The following is a 15,250-nucleotide window of genomic DNA, read 5'->3' as shown; positions in this document are numbered from 1 at the left end:
TCCTGAAATCTGACTGTTGCATGTAGGTATCCCGTAAGAACAAAACAAAGAATTTCATGTGCATTTTTTCTAACATAGTCATTGTATCATCATCATCACTATCTAACTCATTTTTGAATTTCCATTCAGTCACTAAACAAACACTTTGTAACTCTGTTATATTCTAGAAATGGTCTACAAGAACAGACACACTGTTGGGTCCTATGTGTTTTGCAGTGTTGTTACTGTCCAGTGCAACACTCTGCCAGTCTTTGGGTTGACACGAATGCTCTCCGGATTCTCCTGATTTAAGAGCAAAACTCCACGGATCTGTTGGGTCAGACGATGCCCAGTGGGGAAGGCGAAGTTCGACAGGGACTTGGAACTTCAGACCGTGAGGCCCACACATTACTAGTGGACTTAGTAAAGCTTCACCTGAAACAATAAAAAAACATGTACAAATGGTCTTAATTCAGTAAATTTGCCATAAGATAGTTTTACTGAAATGATTTGAATTTTTTTGGTCAGAAAAGGGAGAAAGAGATACTGCATTATTTAGTTCACAAAAATAGTGGCACTGCAGCTACGTTTCCTATGTACTGAAACTGTTTTTGTATTGCCATATTTCATATTGTTAACTTATTAGTCACATTTTTGATTAACAATTGTTTTCTCCACTTAGTAATATCATAAGGAACTGACATTAATTTTTTTTTCAGTGGAGCCCCTGCTTCAAAGACTGTAGAAAGTGAGATAGTTTTAAAGAATGCAGAAAGATCACCTAAAAAGTGCATTGCATATATCAACATAGCAAATGTTAAACAATTTCCTATACAAATTTCTTCACTCAAGCATGGGGAATACCTTGGGCATCTGGGTCCTAATAAACTTGTAGACATCAAATTGATGCACTTTCCTTCAATTTACCAAGTTACCGTTATCACAACAGTTGTAACAACTATACCCATCAATTTCATCTACAGCACTTTTATTATACACAAATCAAAAACAGCTAATAAAATTAATTTTTATTTATTTACTTGTGCTTCAGCCATTCTGCACAATACTGCACTACTCATCAAATATGTTACAGGAATATTTATACTTCCACAATACTAGTCATCAAAGCTTGGGGCTTTAGGGCTGCTCTTGGTCCTTGTAGGCACTACTATCTTTTCTAAGGAGGAGCCCTGTCTACACAGCACGTTTCTATTCCTATCCCTGCATAATCAGAGTATGATTTCATCATTGATGGGATGTGACACCCACAAACTTTTAGTTTGTAACAGAGCAAGGTAAAACCAGCCTCCTTGTCCTTGTAGCCTACCGCTCCTGACATCAATATAACATTTGTTTTCCTTTTGTGGTGTAGTTCTATGAAAGGCATATATATGACATTTGCAGAAATTAGCTATGTTCTTATTCAAGCATGAATTTGTAAAGTTCTACTGCTCACTGTGTCATCTGCCTGTTACTGATTACTACAATCTAGTTAACTTAACTGGAAATAATTTTTATAGAGAGATATCCATAATCCAAGACTCCTAACGAACACATAGGGTTCAGTTTCTTAGTGAGCAAATGCCAGTTTGTTTATAAATTGATATACTTCATCTGAAAGTCCTCATTCCCTTCTTCTCCATAAGCATCTTTTGCAAAAAAACATAGTATTTTAAAATAATGTATGGAAAATTCTAGTTGAGAATTACAAAAACTTTAGGAATAAAGGAGAGAAATCACTGAAAGGCAGAAGCACTGCGTTGTTGATAGGTACACATACAAAAGGTACAGAGCTTTGGTAGCTTTCAGAATAAATTTCCTATTTCAAGCTTGTAGGAAAAACATGCACACAAACACATGTTCACTCACATGCACATGCCCGTCTCCCTAGATTGTGCTCATTCAACTGCCAGTTCTTTCCTGACCCACAGTGAGTGTACTGGGGTGAGGTGGGGATGCACGGTGGGGTAGGGTGAGGGATGGAGAGAGGATGGAGGCGGAGAGGGGGTTGTAGCAGTTCATGGGAGAGTGGGGAGCCATCTGTGGGCTGGCTAGCTGTGTAGGTAGAGGAGGCAGGTGGCAAACAGCTGGGCACGCGATTTCACAGCTTGTGGGTGGCGGGTGGAGGCTGGGGGGATAGAGAGTTACCTTATGTTTAGGCCAGGGAGGTTACGGGAGTGAAGGATATGCTGTAAGGATAGCTCCCGTCTGTGCAGCTCAAAAAGGTTGGTGGGGGGAAGGATCCAGGTGGCACAGGCTATGAAACAGCCTTTAAAATATCGCATGTTGTGCTCCATGTTGTGCCACTGAGTGGTCCACCTTATTTTTGGCAACACACACCTGATCCTCACATCCACAACCTACCTGGCTTTGATCATCTATAATCATGCCCTGAAATGAGGGACAGCCTACCCATCCCCTCCCAAAGTGGTGTTCTGCTGTCTACACAAACTTCACAACATCCTAGTCCATCTCTATGCCACTCCCACCCCCAACCCCCTGCTACAGGGATCACACCCTTGTGGAAGGCCCAGATGTCAGACCTGCCCAATCCACCAACACAGCACCACCTACTCCAGTCCTGTCACAGGCTTATCCTACCCCATCAGAGGCTGAGCCACGTGTGAAAGCAGCCATGTTATATACCAGCTCTGCTGCTACCAATGCACAGTGTTTTACATTGGTGTGACAACCCCAAACAGCTGTTAACTAGATCATCTGATTTTGCTCTCTTCTCTGTTATAAATCAAAATATAAAAACAAATTTTGATTATTATTCTTATGTGTGTCAATAAGTAGTTATTAAGAACAGTACTTCCCTCATTTCATGCCTAACAGCTAAATTATTGACACCTCTATGTTGTTTGCCTTCATCAGTCAATCCTCAGTTAGTTAACAAAAAGTATATGGTGAAGTAGCAACAGTGTGTACTTAGTCTGTTGGTATCAAACATTATATTACCATCATGTATTTATGAGATAGTGAGTAAGCACACATATCCATCCGCACATACACAGACACAAAATGTCTGCTTGTGTCTGTGTATGTGCGGATGGATATGTGTGTGTGTGCGAGTGTATACCTGTCCTTTTTTCCCCCTAAGGTAAGTCTTTCCGCTCCCGGGATTGGAATGACTCCTTACCCTCTCCCTTAAAACCCACATCCTTCCGTCTTTCCCTCTCCTTCCCTCTTTCCTGATGAAGCAACCGTTTGTTGCGAAAGCTTGAATTTCGTGTGTATGTTTGTGTTTGTTTGTGTGTCTATCGACTTGCCAGCACTTTCGTTCGGTAAGTCACATCATATTTGTTTTTAGATATATTTTTACATATTTAAGTTGATACTGGGCATTTCTAAAAATTCTTCTAATGAATAGAATGGGTTAGTTAACAAGAAGTTGTGTAACTTTCCCTTAAATACTTTGATTGGAATGCTGGAGGCTGAGGCAATTTGTTATATTTTTAATATCCATGTTCTTATGACTACCGTTAGTTTTTTCTAACCTATTTTGTGGCAAGAGCAGACAAGTGCAATTCTTGTATTGTAGTCATGCCTTTGATTTGTTACACTTAAGTTTGGTAATTCAGCAAATATATAGTTAACACTATCAGCAATATATAGATGAATAACTGTTGATAGTCTATATTTAATCAACAATCGTTTACAGTAAGTACTGTTGTCCACCTTCGTTCATTGCTCTCAGTGATTTCTTCCAGTTCACCAGAATTTCACTTATTATTTTTTTTCTATTTCCCTAGAATATTAACCCACACCTTAAAACAGCTTGAAAAAAAGCAAAGTACACTGTCATTAGACATTCAAATGTCACACAGCAGATCAGTCTCTTCAGCAGATATGTAACTTTTGACAGCCTACCAACATGAGAGTTCCATGTTGGTTTATTGTCAACTATGATAACTAAAGGTTTTGCATTTAGTTTTTCTATTTTTACAGTCTTTGATAGACTGAACCACATATTCTGGGTTATTTCCTCATTTAACAGTAGACCATTGGCATTAAACCATGATATTGCATTGTCTTATCAAATTCATACTACTAAAGAGGGTAGTAAATACTTGGTTCACCGACAGAAAAGTTGTATCATTTGCATTCACATAATCTTTATGTCTATATTTCACAGGAAGTCGTTTATCTGTACAAGGAATAGAAGTGGTCCTAATTTAGATTCCTGTGGCAGTCCATGTTGAACCTCAAATGTGTATGACAGATTACTTCCTGAACTCACCACTTGTTTCCTTTTATTAAGGTATGATTTGAGGAGCTTTAAACTTCTGTCACGTATTTCATAGCACTCAAGTTTAGAGAGCAAAACGGAATGGTCAACACAGTCAAAGGCCTGGCTCAGATCACATAAGGTTACCTGATGTGAGCATGGTCCTTGAATGCTGCTAAAATTACTCTTACTAAGAGTTTTATGGCGTGTATAGTTGACTTTTCTTTTCTGCAAGCAAACTGTTATGCACTTAACATATCTTTTAGTTCTAGGTACTCATACATTTGCGGATACATTATGCCTTCAAAGACTTTGGCTAGTACTGGAATAAGAGAAATTGGCCTATAATTGCTGGATCAGATTTGCTACCCTTCTTAAGAACTGGACTCACCTAGGATAGCTTGAGAGGGTCAGGAAAAACCTCTTCTATGAGACAATATTATGGAAAGGAAAGTTGCTACTCACCATATAGCGGAGATGCCCTCCCGCAGTGGTACTCCACCGTCCACCGAACCTACAGAATATACTCTTCCATCCTCCTTACACAACTCATGCTCCCAACCCCTTACCTCGTGCCTCATACCCCTGTAAGAGACCTAGAGGCAAGAACTATCCCACACATCGTCTCACTGTCACCTACTCCAGTCTGGTCACTAACATAACCTATCCCACCTGTGAAACCAGTCATGTGATCTACAAGCTAAGCTGCAACCACTGTGCTGCATTCTATGTAGGCATGACAACCAACAAGGTGTCTGTCCGCACGAATGGCCACCGACAAACTCTAGCCGAGAAACAAGAGGACCACTGTGTTGCTGAACATGCTGCCAAACTTGATATCCTTCTTTTCAATGACTACTTCACATCCTGTGCCATATGGACCCTTCCCACCAACACCAACTTTTCTGAATTGCACAGGTGACAACTTTCCCTGCAATACATCCTACGTTCCCATAACCCTCCTGGCCTCAACCTTCATTAGTCACTGTCTTCACCCATCCAGCCCCTTCCCTGTTCCCATTCCCAGCACTACACAGACATCATTCTACCTTCGCATCCAGCCTTTTTATTTCTCTCCGTTTCCGTTACTCCCCCCTCCCCTCCCCACCTCTCCCCCGGCCTGCAGCGCATCACTGTCCGCCACCCACTCCCTGCCCCAGCTTCCTCCTTACCCCCACCCAGTCACCACTCCCATCATGCACTGGTGCTGCTGCTCACTGTGTGGTTTCAGTTCCCTGAGACTTCAGTTGGGTGTGTGAGTTGCGTTTGCATGTGTGTGTGTGTTTTTGTGTGTGTTTTTGTGTATGTCCGTGTCGTCTACTGTTGACGAAGGCCTTACTGGTCAAAAGCTTTATTTGTGACAGTCTTTTTGTTGTACCTATCATCAACTCAGCATCTCTGCTATATCGTGAATAGCAACTTTCCTTTTCATAATACTGTTACATTCCATCCTGGATTTTCCATTGTTTGATTTTTACCTTCTATGAGACAAGTTTATAGAATAAGGTAATGGTGCTGCAATGTAATGAATTATTTCTTTCATTAGATTGTTTGACATATTAAAAATCTCTGTACTATATTAATTTTTCATTTCTTTGACAATTTTAAGAACTTCACCTTGGCCATCCTCTTTGAAGTGTTTCAATAAAGGTTTGGCCTGATTATGATTTAGGTTCATGCTCTTAAGATAATCTATGTATGTTACTCTGGGTTTACTGATCAAGTTTTTGATTTCATCAGCACAGTTTACAAAATATTTGTTGAACATTTCTTCTGGTATTGGGACTATCTTATCAAAGATTGCACCTTTAACAGCACTAATTACTGACCAGGCTGTCTTGCACTCGCCTTTTTTAAAAAATATTTTTAATTTTTAAGATTAGCACTGTATCTCTGTTTAGACAATTGTAGCTCTTTCTTACACAGTTTCTTAGTGGTTATTTCAAGGTTCTCAATTTCATTAAAATTATTTACTTTGCCAAGGCACTTCAACAGAAATAGCTTATTTTTTAAATTCTCCAGCTCTTTCGTGTACCACAATTTACCCTTTCTTGTTTTATGATATTCATTTAGAACAAGATGAGCTTTTAATATAACTATTAAGTAGCTTTGAAATGTTCCATAACCTGTTTGGGCATTGGAATTACATCTTTGAAATAATTTGTCCCAGTTAGTTATGCTCAGCTAGTGAGTTAGTTTCTGACATTGTTATTTGTTAGTATTAAGGTGTCGGATTTTAATAACTTTTGTGCATCCTTGTCCCCAACCCCTGTTATAAAATGTCTTAACTCCACTGTTAACATGGAGTGGTCTGAGAAAATCAAATTCCTGTACACTGGTGGAGTACATATCACGAGCACAGTTGACAAAAGCATTATCTAAGCACACTTTTAGTCTTGTCAGTTGTGAATTTACATAATGGAAGTTGTGCTGCCTTAGCATATTCAGTAGCTTATTTACACTGGTTTGTTACATGTTACATCAAAGCTTCAATTAAAGTCTCCACCTATTCTAGTTACATAACGTTTCCACTTTGTTATGTGGCAGAGTATGCTGTCTAAATTATCTAAGTAAGTTTTTTCATCTCAGTCAGGGAAATAGTAAATACACGCTAACATAAGTTTCATGACATCACAAATGATTCCAGTGATTTCAAAATGTTTCTCTACACATGCCCAACTAAGATCTAGTGCTCCAAACTCATTTCAATTGAAACAAAGATAACAGTACCACTATTACCGCACTGCAAAAACTTTTTCCATGTTTATAACCTTTTGGTACATAGCATTCTATTTGTCCTGGTTTAAGCCAATGTTCAGATAAACACTGGAAAGAATACTTATTTTGTGGCAATGTGGCAATGACTGCTCCAGTATTTCAACTTTACTTTCAAGATGCTGGTTGTTTAGAAATAAGATGTTACTGTGACTTAACTGTGAGTTATCTGGCTGATTTATCACATTTTTATTTCCTTCTTGGCTTGAAACAAAAAAAAAAAATCATCATTGAATGACACAGACGTATTTTGCCTTTGGCTCCTCCTTATGCCGTGCTGTACTGCTGCTCCAGTTGTTGTTATTTCTGTCACTGATACTGTTGTTGTTGCTGCAGCTACTGCTTCTGATGATAATGTTGCTGCTGTTTCACTCATTCCTGGCGTTTGCTCTTCCACAACTACTGTGCTGTTCTGTGAGTTGCTTGCATTTGGAATGTTCACTTGCGTTAACAAAATTTCATATTTGTCTTGGAGGTGTGTAGCTTCACTGCCAGCAGATTTCCCATTTGAGTCTCCAGGTAACACACACTTCTTGTCCATGAGAAGTATGATTCCTATATCACCACACTGCACATTTCAGATTTTATTTACTACATCTAAAATTTTTGTTACTATGTTTTTCCCAAGTTTACTTAGCTGAAAACCATGTGCTGTGTGGAATCTTTTCCCCAAATTGCTTATGTTCACAAATGTTACATTTACAAACTGCCTGCGAATATTTTGGATCTCTGTACTTGCACTTTCAATTTCTTTGTTTATGCAGGGCCCTTCTCTCAATTTATAATGATGTGGCACTGAAAAAACAATAACGTTTGTTCCTCTCAGCTCATACAATTTTCTTTTTAATGAGATTAAGAGATTTTTTTTTCATTCCCTGCAACATTGTTTGATACTGCCAGGAAGATGGAGAAGTCCTTTTTGCTCAATGAGAAAAATTTTTCCTGGCTCATTGGTGTAGTAGCACTGAATTTCACTCCTGGCTTTATTATGAAATTGAAATTCTGACTGCTAGCCCGCCAGAATTAAGTGGCTATACTTCGCTCTTGGCTGTCTGCATACATTTCAATTCTACGTGGACTTCTTGTTGGGAGCTTACTGATTTTCTGCCTATCTCTGCTGTGCGTGATGTCTTGTTTGGCATTATTTATTTTGTCTTTTTTGTTAACATAGGTCGATAATGTCTTAGGTGAACAGCTTATTAGTGGCAAATTTTTTGAGAGCACTTTCACACTTAACTGCAGCTGAAGTATTCCATATTCTACCTCACTCATAAAGTTGTTTTGTTTTCCATGTGGTGCACTCGAACTGTTAACAACACTACCACATTCTGTAGTAGAAAGAGCTTGAAAGTGATTTTTGTGCACTACATTTATGTTCTCTTCACAGTTTGCTATACCCTGTATTCTTTGTTTGTGTCTTTAGAACTTTATTTCCATCTAATTCTCTGACAACATCCAACTTCCATGCTGTGATTTTGTTGTGTTCAGTACACTTTTATCTTTAAGTTTCTTGATATCCATTTCCAATGAACTGATAATAAAATTGTAAACTTGACACACATTCTTAGAGCTTCGCTATTTCATCTTTACAGATGTTTGAGCAGTGAATCCTTTACTACATTCATGTTGTATCATGAGATTATTACTGTATTAGTTTTGTCTACATACTGAAATAGGAGCAGTGCTTTGCATAGTAACTTTTAAGAGGAGACTGACCTACATACATTCATAAATAGTTCAACACACAGTGATAGCATTATGGTCTGTTCTAAATACATATGCCACTAAAAAGTCATAAACATTATTATATTTTATAGAAACTCAGACTGCCAACTAACAGTCTTGCACAATAAATACATTTAGTTCCCTTCTGGGAGGAACACATGTTGACCTTGTTACCAAGTTATGAGCATAAACATGATAAAAATCTACAATTGGAAATATCGCTATACTAGGCAATACACAAACATATGACAATTTAATTGTTGTTCAAAACCATGAAAACGGAAGTAATTTGGTGACATTAAAGAGAGAAACAATATGAGGAAGTTATGAACATCAAATTGTGTATATTATAAATGGAATGTTACCCACCAAAATATTATTCTGTAGTCTCCTCTCTTCTCTCTCATTATTGTCAATTCTCTCCTTCAAATTTGCAATACGATTTGCCTATTTCTGTTCATGTATTAAAATTTTTTCTCCTTTTTGCATACATTACACTTTCTTTCGATTTGTACTACTCTGGGGATCTGTCTTTACTCCCATTTTTATTTCGAGTTTTCTTTCTTGCTTGTTCAGATACATTGAATCACTATTTTGTTGTTCAGTAAGTTGCTAATGTATTCAAATGGTATTACGAAATTGCCCTTTTACTTGCCCAGGCAATGACTGTGTGTCCTAGTGGCAGTCAGCTGGTAAGGGCATCATAAGCAAAGAGATCAGTAATGGTATGATGAAGGAACTGCTCACAGTTATGCCAAAAAGATTATCCATGCACTCACCATCAGTATTTTGGAAAACAAAAAATAAGACAAGAGCAATACGGAAATAATGTGATCTTATCATTATTTAGTTATACTATTATAACAGAAGTACTTAAAGAATTCTTTGAAATTAAATGGGAACACAGCAAATGTGAAGTTATTATTATCCATTCATTCATTCGCAGGTGCTTCTAAATCCCATCATGAAGGAAAAACTTCATGGACATGTAATGAGTGAAATTATACATTAAAAGGCTAAAGCAGCAACTACAGATGGGCTACATCTGTAAAGTAAACTGATAATAAATTATAAATGGTGCTATTCTACCCACACTCATAACAATGGGAATCAATTTATATATGTACATTAGGACAAAAGACACACTACTCTGCTGCTGCTTTATCGGATACTTCAGACTAAGCATCTAGTAACACAAACCAATACCTGCTGCCAGTATATGGAGAACCCTAACTCTGTCAATAAAATTTCAGAGGTTGAACAGTGATATTTTTTGATTATTTCATATGAGGGAGGGACCTGTTGTCCACAATGGACCGTTACAGACTAATTGCATTTAGTTTCATTTCTTCCCCAGTTTTTCTTTGTATCTGTATAGCACAACAGCACAAATGTCAAATTTTTGGAAAATCCAAAATGGTTCGGTCTGTCTAGTCTGCAGTTTTGGAAGCAAACTTGTTCCATTCACTCACAATACTTACTGTTGACAAGAGTAATGTTCACTTTACTCTCTGTCATAAAGCTCATATTCAATACTGCTCGGTTGTATCTCCGGCACATTTTTCCAGTACTATCAGTTGTACATTATCAGTTATACATACCAGTAAGTATCAGTTTACTGGCAAGGCGTTGGCCGACTTGCACCTCGTGTTTTTTTCACTGAATGAAAAGAAATAGTGGCACAGTAATGCTATGCTGAGCTGTACTTTTACATGTAAGGCCTGACGCATTACTCTCTGTTTTGCGTTGCACTTTTTAGTGATTGCATAATACAGGCTTATTCATGTTGTGTGCCTATTTTCACGGAAGCAAAGATAACTGGGTAACAAAACGAATGAATCATAATTACATTATTTCCCTGGAACAATCCATCGTAGTCCACATGTTTGTTGTACCAGAATACACTATAGGACAAGGTCCGAAATCGTGTCAGTGTAGTTGTAATACACTCTGTATGCTTGCAGAGGGGAGACCTGTGAGGTTAATATGGGATTTACCCTCCCAAGCTGAAATATTCTGATAAATTGTAGAGAGCCTAAGGTCAAAAAAGTATTCTCTTACTTCATTTTTGAACATCTGGGATTTTCAGTTTCCTGCCTGATGTCCACTGGAAACTAGTGATAGACTTATGCACCAGAATATACAACACACCTCTGAAATTTACAATGGGATGCATTGTCTACGTAGAAAATAGGATTTTCATAATTGATCCTAAATTCACCAAAACGATCATTAGAGAGTGTATGTAATGGCATGTAAGAGTTACAGTCCCATGCACCCTGAAGTACTTTCTGCAAGATGTATGCTAATCAAGTTCTTACTGCATGCTTCTGTAGAATAAACAGATTTTTTTACTTTAACAACACAATGGAATAGTATTAAGTAAAAGTATGTGAAGTATTTTAAGAATGAAAATGTGGTCCAAGCAGGCTGTAATCTATTTATTGTTTATGCTATTACCGTCAGACATTTTTGAGAACCTCGAGATCACTGCTACTTGTAGACAGCACTGATTCCAAGTTACTTCAAAATATTAGCTAATAACACAGACAATACATAAATTACAGCCTGCATGGACCATATTTTCATTCTTAAAACATATTAAGGTTGTGGACCCCACTAGAAAAAAATTCTATGCAAAGTACACTGATGAGCCAAAATATTACAACCACTGGCCACCACAATGTCATATGCTGCCCGGAGGCCCTGAGGGCACCTGACGTGGTAAGAAAAGTACACGACTGCAGCAGGGACGAATAGTGAATCATTCTAGAAATGATAAGTGGTGCAAATATGGAAGTCTGCCGACTTAAATGACTTTGACAAATGCCAGATTGTTGTGCCTCAGTGCCCGCATCTCGAAAATGGCGAAGTTGGTCAGCTGTTCGTGTGCTACTGTCACGAGTGTCTACGGAAAGTTGTCGAAGAGTGCTGAAACCGTGAGTAGCTGACAAGGAGCTTGCCATCCATACCTCATCACGGAACACAGGGATCAGAGGCTTGCCCACTCTCTAGAGCTGGGTAGGTGATGACCTGTGGTAGATGTGACAATAGATTATAGTGCCGGTGCAGACACAAGTGTTTCGGAGCATACTGTTCGAAAATGGTGTTCTGCAGCAGAGGACTCCTAATCTGCTCCCGTGCTGACCAATCGACATTGTCAGTTACGATTACAGTGGGCACAGGACCATCAATATTGGACCGTGAATCGGTGGAATCGTGTCACCCGATTGGATGAATCCCATTTATTGTTAGACCAGGTCTACGGTTGTGTACGGATACACTGTCATACAGGCAAAAGGCTGCTCAAAACAAACAGCGTGCCACGGATGTGTGCCGGTGGGAGCAGTATTATGTTATGGGAATATTCACCTGGGCTTTCTTGGAACCTGCGGTAAGTAATCAATGACGCCAAGCTGTGGAATACGTGAACATTATAAGGACCATCTGTAACTCCTTATGCTTGACGTCTTCCTCAAATGAAGCCCACACCCACCACAGTAGCTTAAGCATAGATGACAACTAGCATCACATATGAAGACCGTCCGTAAATTACTGTAAATGTTTGACCTGAGCATAGGCACCTGGTGCCACAAACCTCTGGAGACCTATCGAGTACTTGTTGAATCCGTGGAAAGGAATCACTGGCAAATTGTTTGCAAGTAGAAGGTTACAATGTTTTGGCTCATCAGTGTATGCTTGCAATCCTATATGCAGATCAACACAGTGAGAGATACTAATCAGTGCGAGGTAGGTATAACTGAACTTTTTTGGCTAACTTGTCATTGTGCTGATGTCACCTATGTTTATTACTCTTCTGGATACCCAAGAACATTGTACAGGGAGCCTCACCCTATTTAGCTCCATTAATCTCTACTTTTGGTACCTCAAGGCATTTTGATTTGTTTGGAATTTGAACAACATTACTTTCTGCAAGATTAATGATTAAGCTGTTTGATGTGAACCATGTGTCAGTCTGTTCCATTATTCCCCTCATTGTGTCTGGTACAGATGTGTTTGGGCCCTTTATCAGGGTCATTTGTCAATAGCAAATTTTTCAGTTCTTGAAGAGTTTACATTCTTCTTGTCGTATAATTACAAATGTGACTTGAGGGGATAGTGGTACTGGTGGTAATGAATGCAGTGTCTTTCTGAGTTATTCTAATGGGTCTTGTTTGCTGGACTACTTTTTGTCCCTGCATTTTTGGTGCTGTTAGTTAGAGTTAGCTGAATTTAGTGGCTTATAATTTGAATCCAGTAGCCTGTGATTAGATCTGAGTATCACTTATGCAGCTGTTAAAGTCATGAGAGAGTTGAATTCCATTTGCCTGACTGAGTTTATTCATTTTTTAATTACATGTTCAGCCTCATATCCCCCATGAACCAGATACCTTGCCACTGTAAGGTGACTTTGTGCTTCGACCATAGCTGCAATCACAATGTATGGGTATTTGTGGAGTGGCCTGACAAACGTGAATTCTGAAGAGAGGCGGCAGCCTTTTCAGTACAGCAATGAATGATCTGGGAACATCAGTCAATGTGGCCATCCTGTGCCGGTACTGCGAATGGCTGAAAGTGAAAGGAAACTATACTCCTTACATTTTTGGAGGACATTCAGCTCTGCTATATGGTTAAATGGCATCCTCTTGGGCAAAATATTCTGAAGGTTAAAGTGGTGCCCAGTGGCATATTTGGGCAGCGACTACTCAGGTTGATGTTGCCATCAAGAAAACAAAACTGGGATTGTACAGTTGGAATGTGGACTCATGAATAATTGGGCAGGCAGGTCAGAAAATTTAAAAAAAGGAAAATGGATAGGTTGAAGTTCAACACAGTGGGCAGCAGTGAAGTTCAGTGGCAGGAGGGACTGGACTTCCAGTCAGGTGAGTGCAGTACAAAATCAAACAGGGTAATGGAGGAGTAGATATTTCAGCGAATAAGAAAATAAGAATGTAGGTATTATGAAGAGGAAAGTGAATGCATTATTGTAGCCAAGATAAAAATGAAGCCCACACCCACCACAGTAGTTTAAGCATAGATGACAACTAGCATCACATATTAAGAGACTGAAAGAATGTATCATGAGATAAAAGAAATTATTCATATAGTTAAGGGAGACAAAAATTTAATTGTGATGGGTGACTAGAAGTTGATGATAGGGAAAGAAAGATAAAGAAAAATAGCAGGCAAACATGACTGCGAGAAAGGACTGAAATAGGATGCCGCCTGGCAGAATTTTGCACAGAGTATAATTTAATCACTGCTAATACTTGGTTTAAGAATCATGAAACAATGTTGTACACATGGAACAGACTTGGAGACACTGGAAGGTTTCAGATCAGTTTTTAATGGTGACACAGACATTTCCAGGGCAGATGTGGATGATTATGACCACAATTTATTGGTTATGAAAACAGATTAAAACTAAAAAAAATGCAAAAGGTAAGAAATTAAGAAGATGGGGCATAGATAAGTTCAAAGAACCAGAGGCGGTTTAGAGTTGCAAAGAGAGCATTAGGCAACATCTGATTAGAATAGGGGAAAGGATTAGAGTAGAAGACAAACTAACACTTTTGAGAGATGAAATAGTGAAGGTAGCACTGAATCAAATCTAAAGACACGGCCTAATAGAAAGCTTCGGATATCACAGAGGATATTGAATTTAATTGATGAAAGGAGAACATCTAAAAATGCAGAAAATGAAGCAGGCAAAATGGAATACATACATCTAAAAATAGAGACGGACAGAAAGTGCAAAATACCTTTAGCTATAATGCAAGCCTACAGAAGCATGTATGGTAAGGGGAGAGGTAGAAACCACTTACAGGAAAATTAAAGAAGCCTGTAGAGAGAAGGGAAACAGCTATATAAATATCAAGAACTAAGATGGAAAGCCAGTACTAAGCAAAGAAGGGGAAGCTGAAATGACTTAGGAATATATAGAGAGGCTACACAATGGGAATGAATTTTAAGGCAATATTACACAAACAAAAGAGGAAGTAGGTGAAGATGAAATGGAAGATATGATATTGCAATAAGAATTTGACAGCATTGAAAGACCTATTCGTAACAAGGCCCCTCGAGTAGATGACATTTCCTTAGAACTATTGATATCCTTGAGAGAGCCAATCACAATGAAACTATTCCACCTGGCATGCAACGTGTGTGAGACAGGTGAAATATTCTCAGACTTCAAAAGGAATATAGTGATTCCAGTTCCAAAGAAAACAGTTGTTGGTAAGTGTCAATAGTATAAAATCATCGGTTTAATAAGTCATGATTGCTCACTACTGATACAAATTATTTACAAACTAATGGAAAAAAATAGAACCTCAGGAAAGATCAGTTTGGTCTCTGGAGAAATGTGGGTATATCAGAGGCAATACTGACCCTACAGAAAAGCAAACCGATGTTTATAACATTTGTGGATTTAGAGAAAACTTTTGATAATGTTGTCTGGACTATCTTCATTCAAATTTTGAAGGTCACAGGAATAAACTACAAGAGACCAAAAGGTTATTCACAACATAAATGAGACAG

At 38.5% G+C, this 15,250-nt stretch overlaps 1 protein-coding gene across 5 annotated transcripts in view; it reads right to left on the bottom strand.

The window, feature by feature from the left end:
- Positions 1 to 278: 278 nt before the first annotated feature.
- LOC126202545 (tight junction protein ZO-1) overlaps positions 279 to 15,250 on the bottom strand; it is a 731,102-nt gene continuing 716,130 nt past the window's right edge. For all 5 annotated transcript variants that reach the window (XM_049936877.1, XM_049936873.1, XM_049936876.1 and 2 more), the window contains one exon: positions 279 to 414. In XM_049936877.1, the coding sequence (XP_049792834.1) occupies positions 411 to 414 (4 nt within the window). In that variant the 3' untranslated portion in view covers positions 279 to 410. The remainder of the gene's footprint in view (positions 415 to 15,250) is intronic.

This window comes from Schistocerca nitens, chromosome 1 (genome assembly GCF_023898315.1).
Source record: "Schistocerca nitens isolate TAMUIC-IGC-003100 chromosome 1, iqSchNite1.1, whole genome shotgun sequence".
Classification (NCBI taxonomy): domain Eukaryota; kingdom Metazoa; phylum Arthropoda; class Insecta; order Orthoptera; family Acrididae; genus Schistocerca; species Schistocerca nitens.
This window is presented reverse-complemented; position numbering and strand designations above follow the sequence as displayed.